At 37.5% G+C, this 19,980-nt stretch overlaps 1 protein-coding gene across 1 annotated transcript in view; it reads left to right on the forward strand.

Moving 5' to 3' along the window:
- The window catches only part of tmem8b (transmembrane protein 8B), a 123,866-nt gene that overhangs the window by 30,990 nt on the left and 72,896 nt on the right, over positions 1 to 19,980 (forward strand). The window contains exon 2 of the mRNA XM_026931052.3: positions 11,024 to 11,213. Within this exon, the coding sequence (XP_026786853.1) occupies positions 11,024 to 11,213 (190 nt within the window). The remainder of the gene's footprint in view (positions 1 to 11,023; positions 11,214 to 19,980) is intronic.

Consider the following 19,980-nt stretch of genomic DNA (forward strand, 5'->3'; position numbering starts at 1 on the left):
ATTGACTTGAAAGTACACATTCATTGACCAATTTGGGAGGATTCCTCTGAAATCACATCTTTTAGAATGCTGCTACTGTAACTTTGTAGTTGACCTGAATGCTCTGATTGACAAAGGAGAGAAGTTTGGTTGGTATTGTTTTTTAGGTCAAACACTTTACTGCTGCACCACTCAGGAAACTGGATTTGAGACTGGATTTAAAACCATAATTTGAAAAAAGTGCATTGTTGTTTGTTCACTGTTCAGATTCTTCAGTCAAGTCATACAGCACATTTCATTTAAATAACAGACTATAGTAAAACAACAACAACAACAACAATAAACAAAAAAACAAAACTTGGTTATAATAACTGAGTTTCCTCTCCAGCGACAATGAACGTTATGGTCAAGTGGCTTTTGGTGGTTCTGCACAGAAGTATCATGACCGTAGCAATAGAAATGTCATTCATGTTGATGATAACAGCTTTCAAAAATTTCCAAATGGCCTCTCAAGCAGGCTTGTTCATCCTCATAATCACATTGTTAATGCAAATTAACATATTTTTCAGAACCTTTCACATATTTGGTTGGCCTATTTATCAAATTCCACTGGAAATAATTTAAGCTTTAAAAATGAGTGTTTAAAAAGTCCATTAGGAGCTGTCCTTATTCAGACAGCTTAACTGCCTAATAGCAGTAGCAGTTTGAAGAATGCATTTAAACGACCAAAGGTTAAAGTTTAGTGCATACCTATTTAAACAACGCTCTGTATCAGTGGTCTATCAAAATGGCTCCCTGAAAAAAAAAAAAAAAAAAAAAAACTATATCAAAGTGCTTCATATTGCTACTAGCCTAAAAGGCTGGTTCAAAAGTGTTTATAGTTAAAACTAGCATTTAAGCTGATTGTCAGGACAATTTTCCCTGAGTGGGTTAACAAGCCAAATGTCCTCTCTGAAACCCTCTCTGTCTAGAAAAAACAAAGCTCTAACTTTATATAATTACAGCGATGCACATTTTCTGATCTGTCACAGAATGAGTTTAGCCAGGATGCTGATATTAGCCGTGATTTTTTGGACATCGCACAGTGTTCAATTAAACCTGGAGTAGTCATTATGTGTTATACAGCTCCTCTTTTAAACCCACTTTTTCTAAAGTAGCTCTCCAGCGCTTGACAGTATAGAATCTTACCAATAATATGAGCTATATGGCTTATCTTAAATGGCTAGCAGTGTACCATGTTATGTCAGCCTCAATCAGTCACTGCAGCATATAGGGGCATGGCTCTAAACATTTAAACTTGTTAGGCTGAATATACAGGGCAAATGACAGAGATACGCTACATACATTTGGAGGCCACATGCTTTTAGCAACAATAGCAACCTAGAAGCTCCAGTCAGGGAGTTAGATGAGCACTCTGCTCCACTCACTGCTATTAATTATGGAGCAGTCACTGGAGGAGGGCGCTTTTTGTAAAGGGAAAGAGCAGATCGCTTTGGGACAACTGACGCGATTCAGGCTTTAATAACGAAAAGCACTTCCTGTCAGTCTCCTATTATTTGACTTGGGGAGTGGAAGAAGGTTGGTCATCTGTTATGTACCAAGATAGCCAAGTGCGAGATTACAAAGGCACTTTGGTTAATGCTCAAGCTGACAGCTTTTTACTCTGTTGTTAGAAGCAGGTGGGAATGTTTATTATGCCTTTGGCATGCAGGGAGATCAGTGCTAAAATCCAAGCCACGACCTGAGAAGAGTACTGTTCAATCTTGACATTTGGCTGCCGAGTTTCAGTGATGCACCCTGCCTTTGCAGGGAAAGGTGCCATCTCTTTAGGTGGCTTGGGAAACAGGAAAAGAGGGGAGGCATGGCAGTTCGTCAAATTTCCATATGGGTACGAGCACTTATTATGTTTTTGTCTGATTTGTGTTGTAGAAGAAGTGGAACACATGGTAAAGACAGTGATCTTGGCTGAAGTTAGGAAAAATAGCAAAAAATATGTTTCCTTTTTGTGGATTTTTATCCCCAATTTAGTCATTTGCCAATGCCCATCCACCAGACAGCTCTCCCCTATTATACAACAGCTACCAACCAGGTTATGTGGGGGGTGGAGTGTTCTGTCACAGGGCAGCGTAACACACTCAGAGGAAAATGATATCAGCCCTCTTCCGCATACATGATCACACAGCTGATTGAAAGAGAGTGAGTAATGCCATCCATCCCATCCTGAGAGCATGGCCAATTGTTCTCCCTCGGCTCCCGGCCACAGATGGCTATGGCTTCATCTGAATTCAAACTCGCAACCTAATGACAATAGTGCAAATGCTTTTCTGTTGCACCACTTGGGATCCCATAAAATGCATTCATAAAACATGAACTTGTTTTAGCACTCGTTTTAGTAGTGTTGCTGCCACACAGCTCCAGGCTCGTCGATTCTGAACGTGAGTTATGCTCTGTGCAGAGTCTTTTCTCTCCATATCATACAAGTTGGTTTCCTCCAGGTTTACCTATGGTAAATTTCCCATAGGTGTGAATGAAGGTATGTTTGTGTGTGTGTGTGTGTGTGTGTGTGTGTGTGCTGTGTGTGTGTGTGTGCCCTGTGTGCAAGCCCAGTATTTCTGTGATAGGCTCTGGTTCTACCTGACCTGCAACCCTGACCACAATAAAGCAGGTACTGAAAATTAAGAAATGAATGTTGTTTTAGAATTTTTATGAATAGAAATAATTTAAGAAATCTAGCAGAACATACCTGAACTGTTTGTTAATGTGTTATACTAGTGATGTATTCCCTTCTCTAAGGGTTTGTGTAATGGTTTGGTCAGGAACTGCAACATTTTCTCATTCTTCACGGCTTCCTTACACGTGTCAGGCTGAGAGATGTCCAGGTAATGATGGTGGCAGAGCAGATTACACCTCGCTCTGCTGGAGGAGGCTTGCGTGCATGGCTTTGAAGGATGTAATCTGGGGATTTGGGGTTAGAAGGAGGAGGATGAGTTGTTAGAAGGCAAATTGAACTCTGGGCAGTGCTTCTGCCATGCTGTACTGCCTTTAGAGCTTAGTGTCAGCCTTGGAGTGTGGAGTCATATAGCATCTAAAAAATGTAGTACGAATATGGAAACATCCCGCTACATGGAGATTGTGATTTTTTGTTTAATCAGTTTAAGGGGCTGATGTGTAAAAAGCTATTATGTGTCCAGGAATCTTATATTATTATTATTATTATTGTTGTTGTTGTTGTTTCTCTTTCGTCTGCTCTCGTAAGGGGTCGCCACCGTAGATCATTGGTCCGCGTATTTTGATTTGGCACAGTTTTTACGCCAGAATCCCTTCCTGATGCAACCCTCTCGAATTTTATCTGGGATTAGGACCGGCCCTGAGAGCACACTGTTGCATTCAACCCCACGGCACCCTGGCTGGGAATCAAACCGGGCCGCAGCGGTGAGAGCGATGTGGCCTAACCACTAGTCCTCCAGGGATCCTATTATTATTATTATTATTATTATTATTATTAAATTTAAAAGCCATGTAAATACTAGAAGCACATAGCATTTGACAATATTATGTTGTGCATGATATTGTCAGTGCAGCTAATAGAGAATACAGTTATGAATAAGGACTTTTTATGGGTTCTTTGGATAGTCCATGGTTTCTAGCTTCTTACAAGGGTTGTACATTGAACCCTGTCTGACGGTGAGCTGATGATTTGTTGTACATCTTTAGGCTTCTGGATGTAACATGCAATTCAAGGCAATAAGAAAAGTTTTGCCCTGCTATGAAAAGCACTTACAGTGTTAAAGTTAAGAAAGAACTTTAACACTGTAAAAGTTAAGAAAGAACTGACTAATGATAACACAAAATGTTTCGAAGTTCACACTACAGCACAAAAATTGGTTTTATTTCTAAGCAGAGTGCTTTAGAGGTCACTAATCCACAATTATCAGTACTTTCATTTCCCAGCAGAGGGGGCGACCAACTTTAATGTAGTTTAAAAGGGCATATTTGATATATTACTTTTTGAATTGCTACTTGGCTCTCTCCACATGAGTCACACAGGCCATGCAGTCATACTTAAAGCACAGTACAAAGCCTCATTCTAGGTGCAAGGATTATTTGGTTATTGGGTCTCAGTTTTCCTCTCAAGATGTGATCTCACACTAATTCTTTAATGGTTACATCACAGCAGCCTGTCATGTTTCCCAGCATTGGATCATGTGTAATACTAATAGTGATAGAGGCACTTCGACTCTGATATTAACTCCAGAGATGACAGGCAGAAGTGGATAAACAGAAAGAAAACCACAAGGCCAGTGTTAGTGATTTTTACCTGTCATAGATATTTTGGTGAGAATAGGAGCACTTTATTTTTTGTGACTTTTATTTGTCTTTTATTTCATACACTTCATGTCTTTTAAAGCTTTCAAATTTGTTTGAAAAAACCAGCTGTAGAAGTCAAGTACATTGTTTGTGATGGGGAAAATGTGAAACAACCATGATGGAGTTATTATGAATCCACAAAGCCAAATAGCATGCTAGCATTCCTAGTAGTACATCTATTCTTAGTTTGTTAAGATGTCTATTCTTTAATTTATGTTTAAATAGATGTGGATGCATGTAGAAGGATTTGAAGGAACAATGACAAAGTTTGGTGTAAGAAAAGAATACTGACTTACAGTAAAAGTATTTTAGAAGTAGATTCTTAGCAAGAACCAGTAAGGAGAAACGAAAAGAAAGAAAAAAGACCTCCTTTTAATCACAGCTCTAATTAATATAAATATAATTAATGAAAAGGCTGAAGTGTATGGAAATCGGTCACCTAAAATGTGTCTGACTTGTTTGGCGATAGCAAATGTATTACATTCTTTAACAAATTATTATTTAATATATTTAAAAGCGGTGAAACTCTCGTCACATTACAGCAGCCGTTTATAAGATATCTGCTTGGAGTAAGGATTTTTTGGCTACTCAGTCTCTGTAAACAGGAGTAAAAAAAAAAAAGATTTGGACCACCAACATCCAACCCAAAAAAAGGCAATGTGGTAAAGGGTACACATATCAATTTATTAAGATCACAAATAACAAGTGCTCATATGTTAATTAGTGAGGTTGTTGTGGAATGGCTCATAATGAATAATTGCCAAAATAGGGGAGGAAACTATATTTAAATATTTATAATTTAATTTAATTTTCGAGTGCTAAATGTTCTTCATAGGACTGGTGAGTTTGGATCTTTAAGAGATTGACACATATGAATAATTACGCATCAAGTATAAACACAATTCAAGGTGATAAGCTGCAACTAAAATGGTTGGAAATACAATTTGAATGTAAACTGTCTGTATTCAGGATCTCTTTGAATGCTGTTGTTACTGGTCTAATATAAAGTCTACAAACTTCACCTCAGTAATTTTAAGTCCAAACTTTGACTTCATTTTGAGACATCATTTTGAGAAACTTCAATAAATTTCTAACTTCAGATTGCAGAACAGGGCTTTCATAAATTTAATACCACCCTTTGGTCATAATAATTTTCATGAACATTCTCAAAGTGCCTTTCGGGCTATTGTAAATAACACTGCGGTTGCTAAATTAATCTATTTTCATATGTTTTAATATTTTTTAATCATTGATTAGGAAACATGCATATTTCCTAAAGCTAAATTCATAAAATGGACAAGAAAGAATCAATCCTTTTTTCTTTTTTTCCCAAAAGTGTTACCAAGTTTGTGTTTCTACACACATAAACCTGAATTAAATCAAGGACTGTACAGGTACAGTAAGCAGTCATTTTTGTATTTGAGATTTTGAAATGTAAGCAGTAAGTCAAACAGACTGAAAAAAAAAAGACTTCCAAGACTTTACTGAATTGTGGAATTGATGAAGCTGCCTAAATAACTGGTAAAATGTCTTTTTTAATCTGTATATGTATATTGTAGCAAACCAGAGTGTGATAAAAGCACTATATATATGTAGATTATGATTATTTGTAGTAATAGAATACAATCGTTTAGGTTTTTTCTGGGACAAAGCTATTCTTTACTGAAATTCCAGTGTCCATTCACGAATGTGTTTGGAGCCATTGCTTTAAGTGTTGTGTGTATGAACATCTGGTTTTACAAAATGTGTACAACACTGTTTACCCTCCATCCTGTATGTGCCTCAGTGGGTTGGACTAAGCTGAGGACATTCTTTGTTCTTCCTGGCATCGTTCCAGCTGCAGTAGGAGCTTTTCACACACACACACACACACTCACACACATACACACACTCTGTTGGACTAGACATACCGTTTATTCTCCTGATGCTCTAATCTGTCCTAATGTTTAGGATATTACCTTGACAAGTTGTGAGAAGGATGAATTAACAGGAACATCTGTTCAGGGTGATGTAGAAGTCGTTTTTATCATACAGACACCTTGAAGTAAGGGATTATGAAACCAATGAAAACATGTGAAAGATCAGAATTGAGAAAGGTATAAACAATGAGTTGTGCATATCCTTTTTTTCCAACACTGAAAAGAAGGGACATAATAAAAAGTTTCTGCGCTCTTAAAAAGTGGACAAATATGACATGAGTGTGTGTCTTGAATGTCTTCTTCTTCATTTATCAGAGCCTTGAAAGTACTTGGAAATGTGCCGGTACACCAGAGAGATGGGGAGAAAGAGAGAGTCATCATCAATTATTGATCTACCATCAATGCTGTAGGCAGAATGTGGCTGGGAAAGGGTGCGGGGGGAGATGCGGTGAGGAGGCTGATATTAATTTTAATGCCCTTCAATCCCAGGGTGAAATTGAAAAGAAGGGCACCTGTATTGAGCTGCAGTAAACTTGGTTGTGTGCGAGATATTGACATGAAATGTAATAAAAAGCAGGCCGTGATTTATCACTGGCCCCCTTCATTGAGAGAGTATGGAGAAGACTCAGGAGGCTCAGGGAGGAAAAACAAAGACGTGACTAGCCTTGATGCTTACCTTATGAGCCTCATTGCTCATTTTCATTTAATCATTACTCTTATTTCACCATTGAACTTTAGTGTTTTCCCTGTAGTAATTTTGTTGTTGCTAAAGTGTTGAGATGTCAGTAACTGACATGTTGAAAGGGAAAAGTCAGACATTAGGAATATGCAGTATGCATATATGCAGTATGAATCTGTTTTCTATTAGCTACAGGTTTCATTAGTATAACAAACAATGTATTCTTCTGTTTTTTTTTAAAGAAATCTGGTTAGTGTAATATTAAGTTAATGCAATCTCCATAGTAATAAATAGCCATAAGAGGAGAGGACACCAAAAACAAACCTCACCAAAAACAACCTTTACAGGACTGACCACCAGTTTTAAAATACAAAAAAAATATAATTTGCATCTGTGATCAAGTAGCATTCTCGATCAGTGTGTTGGTCTTTCGGCAAAATTTAAATCACTGTGCTATCTTCTGGCTCCACTCCTTCCAATGTAGACTGAGATTGCTGAGTGAAAATAAATGTTCAGTGTTCGACTCTACATTTTTTCCATAGGTTTTGGTCTATCGTCAGAGTATTAATAGCACACTACACTCGCTGAATTTCCCAGTGTGAACACACTACTTGCACTAAAAGCATGCGCCATTTAAGACGTTTCCTTCATATACAACCAGGGCTGTAACCAGAAACAAAATTGTAGTAAGATCCACAATGGATTTTATCTAGTTGTAAATTATAGAATTGAGATGTTCGTTAGTTTGTATATCATATTTTCATAAAATCAATTGTTCTTGTTGTACAAACTATTGCAAATTCTATTCCAGAAAAAAAGATATTAGGTACGGTAATTAGTAAGAAAGTGTGCATGTAAACTTTTCAAACAGATGACTGGCAGCTTCTTTCCCCAAATCACTGGTGTTTACCATAAAACCCTGCATATATACACTCTCCAGTTCTTGGCTTGCCCGCAGTCATAGAGTCTTGTGAGAGCTTAATGGGTAATTAAGTCTACGGGCAAACCTAAAGTCTCCTCAGCAGCTCTGAAGTCAGTGGAGACACAATCATCAATGCTAGTTGAGCCTTGGAATGCAATTTTTTCTGCATAGTAGACTTCATTTTGCCACAACATTATCATGTCACTTTTTCCATATTGTTTTTGACAACAGAACCCTGTTGTGAGAAATTAAAAAAAAGCTTTCTGAAACTATGAAGCTACAGAGGTCCAGACCGAATAGCTAGTTACAGCCATGCATACAACAGCCCTACAGACTGACTACAGATATATAACAAAAATATAATACGATATTAGTATTTCTTTTCAGCAACATGTTATATAGTTTTGATGCTTGTATGCCTGGTAGGGTGAATAAAAATAAGAGGTCATGTAATCTGGCATTGAGCTGTGTAAGCATCACATCAGCGTATGTAACCGTCAAACACCATGGCGTCGCCTTGCTTCTTAACTGGCAGGAGGACAAATCGGCCTGTCAGAGGGTAGCAAAGGCAGCCCACAAATTCCTACAACTTATACATACACAATGTTCCAGAAATTATATTGACTGATGGTTATTAAATGCTTGTATTTTTTAACTAAGTGTTCTGAGTACATGTGCAAAATGTCTGGCTGATACTTGGTGAAAACATGCTCATTAAAATTCATGCTAAATTGTTGCTAGTTTGGAGTAACAGCACCACAGTGAGCACAGCTCCAAATGCTCTCTGTCTGGATGGCTGTTCTCACTGTAATTTTGTTCACACTTTGATGCTTTTGTGCGAGGAGCCGATGTGTGGGAAGCGGCGAGGCTGTCGGAGCTAACAGATGAAAAGCCCATGCTGGTGTCATACATCTGAGAGTCCATCAACTTAATAAAAGTGTCAGTGCGGCTGATTTGTTATGTCTGTAAATAACAGGGGCTAACAGTAGAGAGAGAGGGGAAAGGAGAGAGCGTTGTAGCATTTAGAAGCACAGGTACAGCTGCAGTCTGTGTAATTGTTATATTGCCTCTCGGTTCAGTTCTCAGCCACTGTAAGCTAGACAGATTTACTTTGACAGCTTCCTCCTGCATTGTCCTGACCCTGACCTCCATGTTGTGCATTTGCTATAATTGCCTCATGTGCACCAGCAACCTGTATGTGAAACAATCCTCTGTGTGAAGGTACAGTTGAATACTCACTGAGGCCCAAAGCCACCTTCAAGCCCAAAGTAGCCTGTGAAAGCAGTTAGTGTTGAACAGTTGTTTTGTTGTTTGGCTAAAGCTTTTAGCGTCCTCAGCTCACGAGGCTAACTTTGCTGGATAAAGCCTATTCTCGCCAATTAAGCTCCATTCATTTGTACTCTGAGCTAATGCTTTTGGGGGTAGTGATGGCCAAATGCAGCAGGAAAGGTTAAAAACCAGGACTGAATTTAAAAAGAGGCTTATGTGATAGGAACAGAGGGCTGATAAAGACTTTACTCAGAGATACTCAGAACAATGAGCTTGTATAATAAGGCATAATGATTATACATGATAAATATGGAGCCTGGAAGCTGTTTTTGTTTGATTTGAACTTGCTAGGAGTAAGATTTGCCTTTTAAAATATATATTTCAAAATGACAAGTTATGGTTTTGAGCTTTTAAAACATCAGAACCCTAAATATATATTTGTTTATATATATATATATATATATATATATATATATATATATATATATATATATATATATATATATATATCTCAAAAATTCAAATTACAAAAGTTCAGATTTTTCTGTAAATTAGGCCAAAGGTGAAGTATCCGGGCTTCCCAGGGAAAAAAAAAAAAAAATCAATGCCTTTCATTGCATTTAGCCAATCAGAGTAATCTGCCACGCTCACATCCAAGACTGCGAAGTGAAGTGAAGAGACATGGTGTCATAATGGAAGATATGAACTGTAGTGAGGTAAATTCATATTAAACTGCTAACTTCAGCTGTTAGCTAGCTAACGATTGCCAGCACGCTAATGTTACTGTAGCCTAACTAGCGAGAACATTAGCTAAGTAGTTATGCTGGACATTGCGTGTTTAACATCACTGTAGAAAACTAGCTATTTGAGTAGAACATCAAAACTTTTTTTATTTGTTTGACCATTCTGAAAGTGTCTACTTTTCCCTGGGAATTCTGGATGCTTCATCTTTGACCTAATTTACATAAAATCTGTAATATTGATATTTGTACTTGGGGTTTTGTTTTTTTTTTTTCAATCACAAAACTGTAACTTTAACTATAAAGTCATATTATATTGAATGCTTTTAAAGGCAAGTCTTACTCCTAGCAAGTTAAAAAAAAAACACTTATTAAAAAATGTATTAAATGTACCACAGAAAAAAGAATTTTATTTCATGTGACATGTATATAAGTCAAATACTTTTGTCAGCCTCCAAGCTCTATAGACAGCATCCTTATTGAGAATGTTAAATATGAAAGTAGCCATGATGAAGGAGTAGTCAACAAGCAGAGCAAGAGCATTTATTAGGAACACTTCTCTTTGCCCTTGGGAGACAAATTGCAATAAATTGGGCCTGCCTGTTGAACACATGGGGAATAGAAAGTAGAAAATACCTAGGTGCCAGGGTGTAAATGTTTCCCCCTCACACATAACGAGAAGATTGCAAGCCATTATGGTTGCTGACAGTGGTGCCACAGGAAGGCAACGCTCATTACAGCAGATTGCAAAATGTCATCTTGGTGACTCCTCTCTGGCCCTGTGCTGGAGGATAAGAGCAAAATTAATTTTGCATAGAGATTGTTTTGAAGGGGAGCCAAACAGAGGACGGATTTGATTAAATTACCAATAAGGAAGGGAGGTTCAATCAAACTGCATCATAACCGATTCTTCCAAACCTTCCATAACACAGCTGGTGAAGATACATGTCATCTCAGAGGTTCTCAGCTGTAGTCCTGGACATCCATTAGCTCATGGTCTATCTCATTGATGAGCTTATTATTAAGATCTACATAAATTGGATTAAGTGTGCTTTGATGGAAAGTAGGGAATCCTTGCAGTGAGCGAGCAGGATGGAGTTGAGAATCCAGGATCTAACATGTTCTGTCCTCATGCTTGTTTGTGCAGGTTGCCTGTTTGTGACAGATTATTTCACCCGTACACCTCGCAAGCTGAACGCCTTCCGCTCATTCGCCAGCGTGGAGCTCTTCCACTTCACCGTGCCTGATGACACAGTTGTGGCCGTCTGGAACCTCATCACATTTAAGGAGCAAGGGGGAACGTTTGGAGACAACTGTCCTGACCGCAACGTGACAGTGTGAGTCTCCAAGACCATCAGCTTTTATTCTCTTAGAGCCCACTATAGAAAACACATTTCTGGTTTCAACAAGAAGTCAGAGGAGTCAACATTCCTAACAAAAAATATAGCTGGCAAAAAAAAAAAAACTTTACTGCAAAAAAAACCCTTGTGTATTTCAGTATACAAGCTGTTTTTTTTTTTTTTTAGAAGATGTGCGCCAAGCAGCGCTAAGGTCTGGTTTATACTCGCTTATGTACACCTGAGGGATTAAAAGTAGCATCCACTAGATAGGACATCAGAGCTAAAACATTCCTGTCTGTTAGGTTTCCTAGTCGAACTGTAAAATGTTTAGGAATTTCATGCACAACTATGTTACACACACTACCTTTCTGCTGGTGTTGTGATTGTTGTCATTATCTGCAACTCAAATTGAAAACTATTACCTTACATTCAAAAGTGCTAAATGAGCCAAAAGTCTGATATGCAAAACAGACCTTTATGTAGATTTCAAGGCTACAAGAGAAGTTTTTAAAACTGAAACATCAACCATAATAGGTAAACTGGTTAGCATTAGTACTCAGTAACTGTCTTGAATCGTACAAAAGGATAAGATTTAAGACACAACACTAGTTTGTTTAGTCAGTTATGGATACAGTTTTACGTGGTGCTATACTGCTTCCACTGTTACATTGGTATTGCACCATGTGGACTCACGGAGTTAATTTCTGTGGATGTGAATTACAGAATTAAAGTAATGGCAACTAGAAACAATTGCATGGCTTTCTCCTTCATTTAATTGCTTTTCTTGTCTGGTGAATTTTATTTACACTTGGTCTACACTTGGTTTCCTCTTGTATTGCCATAGCAAAGGATCAAAAAGCATAAATTCTACGGCTAAACCCTAGATTTGGACACCACTGAAGACTGAATGCTGGACCTGAAACAGTGCTGGGCTGTGATCTATCCAAAAAAAAAAAGTCAGTTGAGATCTATTAGTCAGTTAGCATGACTGGTTATTTGCTGCTCTCTCTATAAAAGCGTCATTTATTACCTCAGTGCAAAGGCCAAATTTCTGTAACTGAATGCAGTGTTCACTAGAGATCCATAAATATTATATGGGTGATAAAACTGTGATTAAATCTAATTTTATCCTTACATATTTTAAAATTGGATTTTCAGAAGTTCCATTTCAAACCTTCTATTTTTTTTAATTGATCAAGGAGTCACATAAGTTACTTTAAGAACATAGAAAGGAATAACTCACAAGTTATTTTTAGAAGATCTCAGATGATTTCCAGAAGATAACTGGATATTAAAATGTCTTGTTCTTAGTGGAGAGTAACTGATATGGTTAAAAACCTGGGCTGAATTTAAAAGAAGGCATTTTACACAGAGTAGAGACACATGACAGGCACTTCAGTTATTCAGGAATTTAAAACAGATGAACAAAGTCCAGGCTTCAAACAGTCTTTCTGAAATGCAAAGTAGTAATGTTGTAAGATCAAATTGACAGTACTGAACATTTCACATTGTACAAAGTGTTCTTTTAGCTTGTAATTATCTCCTTTGTTTTCTCTCACACAATCCGAGAATGATCCATGTGCTCCCTTAGTCGTGTTGTGCTGGAGCACAGTAGTTTAACTTAGCACTGATCTCCTGATCCTGCATTAAGGCAATTCACAGTGACATTAACAGAACATTTAAGTTTTCAAGGCTCAGCCTTCAATCTGTCATTAAATGCCCATCAACTACATGACCTTGCTTTTGCTTACTGTTGAGTGTATTGAAGTAGGTTTTTGTGGTTAAATTGTGGCAATATAATAAGAAAAAGCATGTCCTTGAGCAAACATTGCAGATATGACTGCTATCGATAGCAAATCCCGTCTCAGTGGGGTGTTAGTCACGCGTTTGACAAATATTACAGATAGAGGAAGTCTGTTTTATGGTTCAACTGCACTTGGTTTGTACACTTCAGTTCTTCCTGTGACCTTAAAATCAAAACACCTTGAATGAAAGGTTAAGGCACTTTAGAAGAATTCTGTCAATGCCATGACATAATTTTATATGAAAACTCAAGATAAAACAAGAACATTCAACAGGCCCCATAATACACAGAACAGTCAATAAGCTCTTCTGGTACCTTCAGGGGAAATACATATGGAGAATATAGAGCCATGCTGTAAAATATCTTTGCTTTAACTTTGCCAGAACCTTTTATTTATCTCTTAATGTCAGACATAACTTTGGGGAACATAATGCAATAATTACAGCATGCACAGGCATGTTCCAGCTTGTGTGCTAATGAAAATTATGACCTCAAGGCTTACTCATGGATCGAATGTTTTTTTTTCTGCTCAAGTAAATAGAAACAGTGGGAAATACAATGCTCTAATAGTTAGCCTAATCTCATTATTTATTTAGATATCTGTCCTACAGCCTCAGTATACGTATATCTCAGTATATAACATCGCCTGGTCTTTTTCCAGTCTTCAGCTGTCAAGGTTCAGTGAGCCTGTGCCCACTATAGCCTCAGTTTCCTGTTCTTGGCTTACAGGAGTGGAACCTGATCTGGTCTTGCTGTTGTAGCTCATCCATCTCAAGGTCTGGCGACTTGTGCATTCTGAGATGCTCTTCTGCTTACCACAGTTGTAAAGAGTGGTTATTTCAGTTACTGTCACATTGAACCTTGATCCTGTCAGCTTGAACCATTCTGGCAATTCTCCTCTGACCTTTCTCTTTAACAAGGCATTTCCATCTGCAGAAGTCCTGCTTGTTTGATGTTTTCTGTTTTTTGCACCACTTTGTATAAACTCTAGAGTCTATTGTGCATAAAAATCCCAGATCAGCAGTTTCTGAAATATTCAAGCCAGCCTGTCTGGCATGAACAACCATGCCACGCTCTCAGATTCACTGAGATCACATTTTTCCCCATTCTGATGTGCTCGACTTGTATCTGCGTGATTTTATGCATTGTGCTACTGCCACATGATGGCTGATTGGATAAATGCATGAATCTGAAAGTCTACAGGGGTTCCTGTTAGAGGGTCTGTGTAGAATCTGTTAGTAAACGCTATTAATTTTGATGAATAGGTACATTCATTATTTCTTTAAATGGCTGATTGAATGTCACTTACTTCAGTACAGTAGTTAAGTTTTAAACAAAATTTCAGAACTAGTAAAGTGGGACTTCATTCTGCTTTAAAGCCAAACCTGGTACTTTTGTGTTTCCATAATACTCACATCAAATACAAGCAGAATGGCAAGTTACTAATTAAAGCACTTTGCTGAACCTTTTCCATATATTTTTTTTCCTCCTGCTACTCACCCCTAACCCCCTACTCCTCCAACCACCACCATGAGGTCCTATTACTGCTGTGATAACGTATGGGGCCAGGCACTCGTTCTGTCAATTCAGCTGTCAGAAAGCAAGCAGGGGGTGCCACAATGAGATGGTAATTAAACGAGGATGCTGTTGAGTGCTGGGGAGAGATAAAGCGGGGAAGATAACACTGTAGGGAAGGCGGAAATGCAGAGAGATGGCTAGGGGATAGTGGAAAGCAGCCACATGCCTCCGCGTTGGGATCAATATCTTAGGGTTGGACTAACCATGACAACTCTAATTAGCCCCAGCATACACCCAGGAGCTGGAGTGTAGCAAAACTCCTGAGGTCTTACCAAAGCTTTGTGTTAAGGGTTGTCCTGTTAGGAAGGATGACGTAACTATTTATGATTTTATTCTTTATGTCATTACATGGAAAATCACAAAAGACTACTGGTATTAAGGTAATTTAGTTACAATGGTGAAAATAACAATTATCAGTTATTATATCATCATTTTATAATTAAATATATTATTGACTTATGGTTATTATAGTTGACTTATACATACTGTAGTTACAGTTAGCCTATTTGACTGGTGCTGTGAATTGAATGGGTTAAATCCAAACTCAAAAACAAGTATTATTATAAATAATGTTCACTTGGACTTGAAATGTGAAAAGTGGAAAACTGTGGAAAGTTCTGTAATAGAATGCTTTATGGCTCTAATAAATAGACAAAATATTATTGCACACATTTAAATCATGTTCATAAAATAAATACGTGGGTCTGTGGAATTTATTTTACACTTAAAGGTTTTCCTGTCTACAAAAAGTTAGGGAGCTCACAATCCAGATTCAAACTAACCCCTTATAGTCCCATCTTTATCATTCAGCTATTCATCTGAAAGCATGTTATTCACTGACTCCTATACACTATTTAATAACAGTGAAAGTAATAGCAAAGGTATGTACAAGACTGACAAGTGAAAGTCTGGAGCCACTGACTGCTTCTTGATGATGTATTGCCTTCATTGTAGTTACATTGTTGATTTGATATTTTATAGTTTAATTCTTATCATATGGCTCACTGAAGCACCAGTCACTCTGTGTACCTTGACACAGTGAAACAAATCCTTGCCTCAATTAATGTCTCAAACCCAATCTGTATTCTGTGCTTGTTTGTTTAGATGAGAACAAGAACAGCCAGATTTATGCCATTCATTTGCATAATATCAGATTCAAAGGTTGAGCACATCAACAAACTTAATCAAGTCATAAATTGCAAGACAGGTGACAAGAGCACAAAAGCTCCTGGGGTTTCATTTTTGAACCTGTTTTCAAACTTTGGTTGTTTGGAATCTGAGACTCTGTATCTATGTAGTTGTGTGGCTTATGCATCATTCTGTAGCTGCAGGCAGGTGTGGATGCACCTAACCTTTTGTAATTCAGTGTTTGTGTGCCACCACAGTGCTGCTAGTATTAAAGTCCTCTAGTCTGTGTAGCAATAATATTTCTAGGGAAGAGAGGGTGAGCTTTAAGTTTGGTTTATTAAATTTGTTTTTTTATTAAACTCCCAGGACCTGTTGATAGGATTAGACTTACATTCCTCACTCTCCTAACTACATACCTTTCCCATTAGTTTCATTGTAATTACTAAAAAATGCTTTAAGCTTAACTTAATCATAAGCTGGGATTAAGAGGGTTAAATTACAGCACAAGACGTGTGTTAAAGTAGAGAAAAGAAGAGCCAGACATTGCCGCATCCTACCAAATGAACCTTTTTGCCCTAAACCCACTCTCTGCTCTCTCTACTCTCTTTGTTTAACCTTTCGGAATGTGAGGTAATGTGTCAGTTGCTCTGGGCTGCATTTCACAAAAGTTTCGTAGTCCTTCGTTAACTTCTTAAGGGAGTTAAGGGAATTAAGGGAGACTCATCTGTAAACTAAGCTGACCCATTCATTATTCAATGAGTACTTCTTTATTTGGACATAGTGTAGTTCAAAAAGTCCGAAGCAACAAAAATATTTCACCTAACAAAACAGTTACCTCTAATTATATAGCTGGTCTTTACTAATTAAGCTCATATGCTGATCGTTCAAATATAGGAAGTCAGATGATGGTAATTATATACTAGGAGTGGAAACAGAGTCTGCCAAGTGGAGCTGTTTGCCCCGGTGCTGTGGTGTGTCAAATATACACCCTATGGGAATTAGACTAGCTACGTGGTGATTGTGGATTTCCTCTCCATGTCTATTTGCTACTAACACATAAACGTAAGGTGTAACCTACATAGGTCTGTGCATTCTAAAGGAAAGTATAGCTGATTAATTGTTGGTCAGAAATCTTGGTCACATTACACTTCCCTTGTTCACTGGGGAAAACAGATGGTACCTATATTGAAGGCTTTTCATACTGTGCCTCTAAGAGCTACAATGCTCTGCAGGAATTGCAATTATTCAATATTAGTGTTAATTTTCCATATAATTTTTCTCATAGCTTCCTGATCACTGGTAAAACGATCCAAAAAGCATCTAGTTAGCATTGTTTTATGGGAATCATTGCTAGTTTGACTGTGAAACATCCGTAAACAATCTCTCTTTTACTTTTAATTTTTTTCCCCCTGCATGACAACCTACTATTTAAAAAAATAATATAACTTGTTCCTCTCTTTCTTGTCTCCTTCGCTTCCAGTGTAATTTCTGTTTGATTATACTTACATCTATCATCTGCCATTTAAAAGTACTATTTATTGGCATCTATTTGTACTGACTCAGTCGCTGATCCATGTATACATGTTACCTCCAGACTTTGAATTGATTTGCGACTATTGACTTGTTCTGCTTCTCGCCACAATCGAGCTGGGGAGGAGTCAACAAAGAAGTACTTTGAACTTTTTGTTAAATCTCTGTTAATTTCAGCTTCCGGGAAACGATGGCAAAACAGGTTTGTAAGTCTTTCATGAAGTTGTTTGTTAAACAATTAGATTAAATCTTTTTTGGAAAACGCACCCCAGTTCATATTCGCTAAAGGCTTTGTCCAACATGTCTGACATTTGACAGATATCACATTATTGTGCCATGTTATGTATGGAGGCAGTGTAAATTGGTTCATAACAGACTTTGACATGACCTGCATCTGATAATGAAGCTGGGGATTTGGAGCAAGTCTCAAGCCAACCAGTAGTGCACGAATCACAGAGAACAACTATTTGTTGTGTAAATTTAAGAGATAAAAGCAAGACAAAATAGAAGAGCAGCACCTTGGTATCTAATTAGCCCCCGGACATTGCTGAGGTTAAATTAGTTTTTTTGTCTCAGGGTATTTTGAATGATTTAACTTCCACAGCAGTGTGCGGGTGCACAGATAAGACTTAATATATGAACATAAGGACGAGGAGCAGCAGCAAGCCAGCTGGATCCTACAGGGGGAAGAGCTGAGTACTCTTAATATGGAGCAGGGCGCAGCAGCATAAATAAGTGCTTCATCATCAGAATGCCGGGGCACAGCTGGTGTCAGCTCCACCAGGGTCCGGATAACCAGTGAAGCAAATATGTGCAGACCTATTTTAAAATATCTTATTTAACGGAAAATGCTGAATTTTCTAATTATGGATTAAAGCAAAGAGCAAAGAGTTGAATCTATTATTAAGAAAGGGTTCCTCATTAACGTTGGTCCATAATTTACCAAGAATGCCAAAAGTTTATTTTGTGATTTATAAATTGCATAATGCCACATATAAAATAGTGGAAGGAAACAACTGTTTTATACGTGTTTTCTGGGTGTTTTATTTGTTCTTGATTTCCATCATGAGAATACCAGAAGAGTGAAACATGTCCACATAATTATACATCAAGTATAGGGTTGGTTAAGGGGTCAAAAAACTGTTCTGTGTAAACTCTAGAGACTGTGGTGTGTGAAATTCCCAGGAGATCAGCAGTTTCTGAAATACTCAGACCAGCCAGTCTGGTACCAACAACCAGTTACCATTAAAGTCACAGAGATCACACTTTTTCCCCATTCTGAAGTTTGATGTGAACATTAACTGAAGCTTTTGACCTGTTTCTTCATGCGTTTATACATCGTGCTGCTGCCAGGTGTTCCTATTAACATGAATGATGAGTGTGTATGTGTGTGTTTGTGTGTATATAATATAATATAATATAATATAATAAATAATCTCAGAGAGATTATTATTTTGAGATCCTAAGTCATAATTTAAAGATAATTAGTAAATGGTTTTATTTACAGCATTTCTTTAAACTGCACATTTAATACCTACTCTTCAGGTGTACTCATTTACACATGCAATCGTTATCCTGGAAGTGCCATTTAGGCTGTGATAAATCACACTATGGGTGTTAAATTAATCAATTTGCATTAACGCCACCCTATATTTTGCACCTTTAGGTAGAAACACCCCAAACTGTACATGGCACAATGTGTTATTTTGTTTTTACACACAATCCTTCAGTAAATCATGGACTTATTATTATTTGGAATATTAGTGCTTTGGAATGATGCATTTCTTTCAAGTAAAGTTTTCACTCATGCTTTTAGTAACATTTACAGTCACCTCCAAAAGTACTGGAACGGCAAGGCCAATTCTTTTCTTTTTTGCTATACACTGAAGACATTAGGTTTTCAGATCAAAAGACAGATATGAGACGATAGATCAGAATTTCAGCTTTCATTTCCTGATATTTACATCTAGATGTGTTAAACAACTTAGAATATGGCACCTTTTGTTTGAACTCCCTCATTTTTCAAGTGATGAAAAATATTGGAACATGTGACTGACAGGGGCTTCTTGTTGCCCAGGTGTGCCCTAATAGATTGATTGTTTAAATAATTAATTGCTCTGAATGTTTACTCTTGGTTTGATTGCTGGGTTTGTCCTGTGAAGACTGCATTTGTTGTTAAAAAGGATAAACCAACATGAAGATCAGAGAGCTGTCTATGGGACAAAAGCAAGCTGAGAAAATCGATCACAGCCATTGCACAAGCATTGGGCATAGCCAATACTACAATTTTGAATGTCCTGACCATTGACATCGAACAGGTCGACCAAGGAAAACAACAACAGTTGATGACAGAAACATTACAAGAGCTGTGAAGGAAAACCCAAAAACAACAGTCAGTGACATATCACAAGGTGTGAAGGGGTGACGGTATCACAATCCACTGTTCAAAGAAGACTTCGAGAGCAGAAATATAGAGGCTATACCTGATTGGAATTTGAAAAGAAATACAGAGATGAGCCATAAAAGTTCTGGCACCAAGTTCTTTAACACATCTAGATGTAAATATCTAGAAAACGAAAGCTGAAATTCTGATCTATCCTCTCATTCATCTTTTGATCTTTTATCCATGGCCCACTTTGATAGGGTGACACAATTAGATGGAACACTTGAATGATGTTTACCTCAAAGACTGTGTTTGTGTGATTAGGTTTTTAGGTGATTATA

Source organism: Pangasianodon hypophthalmus, chromosome 24, assembly GCF_027358585.1.
Source record: "Pangasianodon hypophthalmus isolate fPanHyp1 chromosome 24, fPanHyp1.pri, whole genome shotgun sequence".
Taxonomy (NCBI): domain Eukaryota; kingdom Metazoa; phylum Chordata; class Actinopteri; order Siluriformes; family Pangasiidae; genus Pangasianodon; species Pangasianodon hypophthalmus.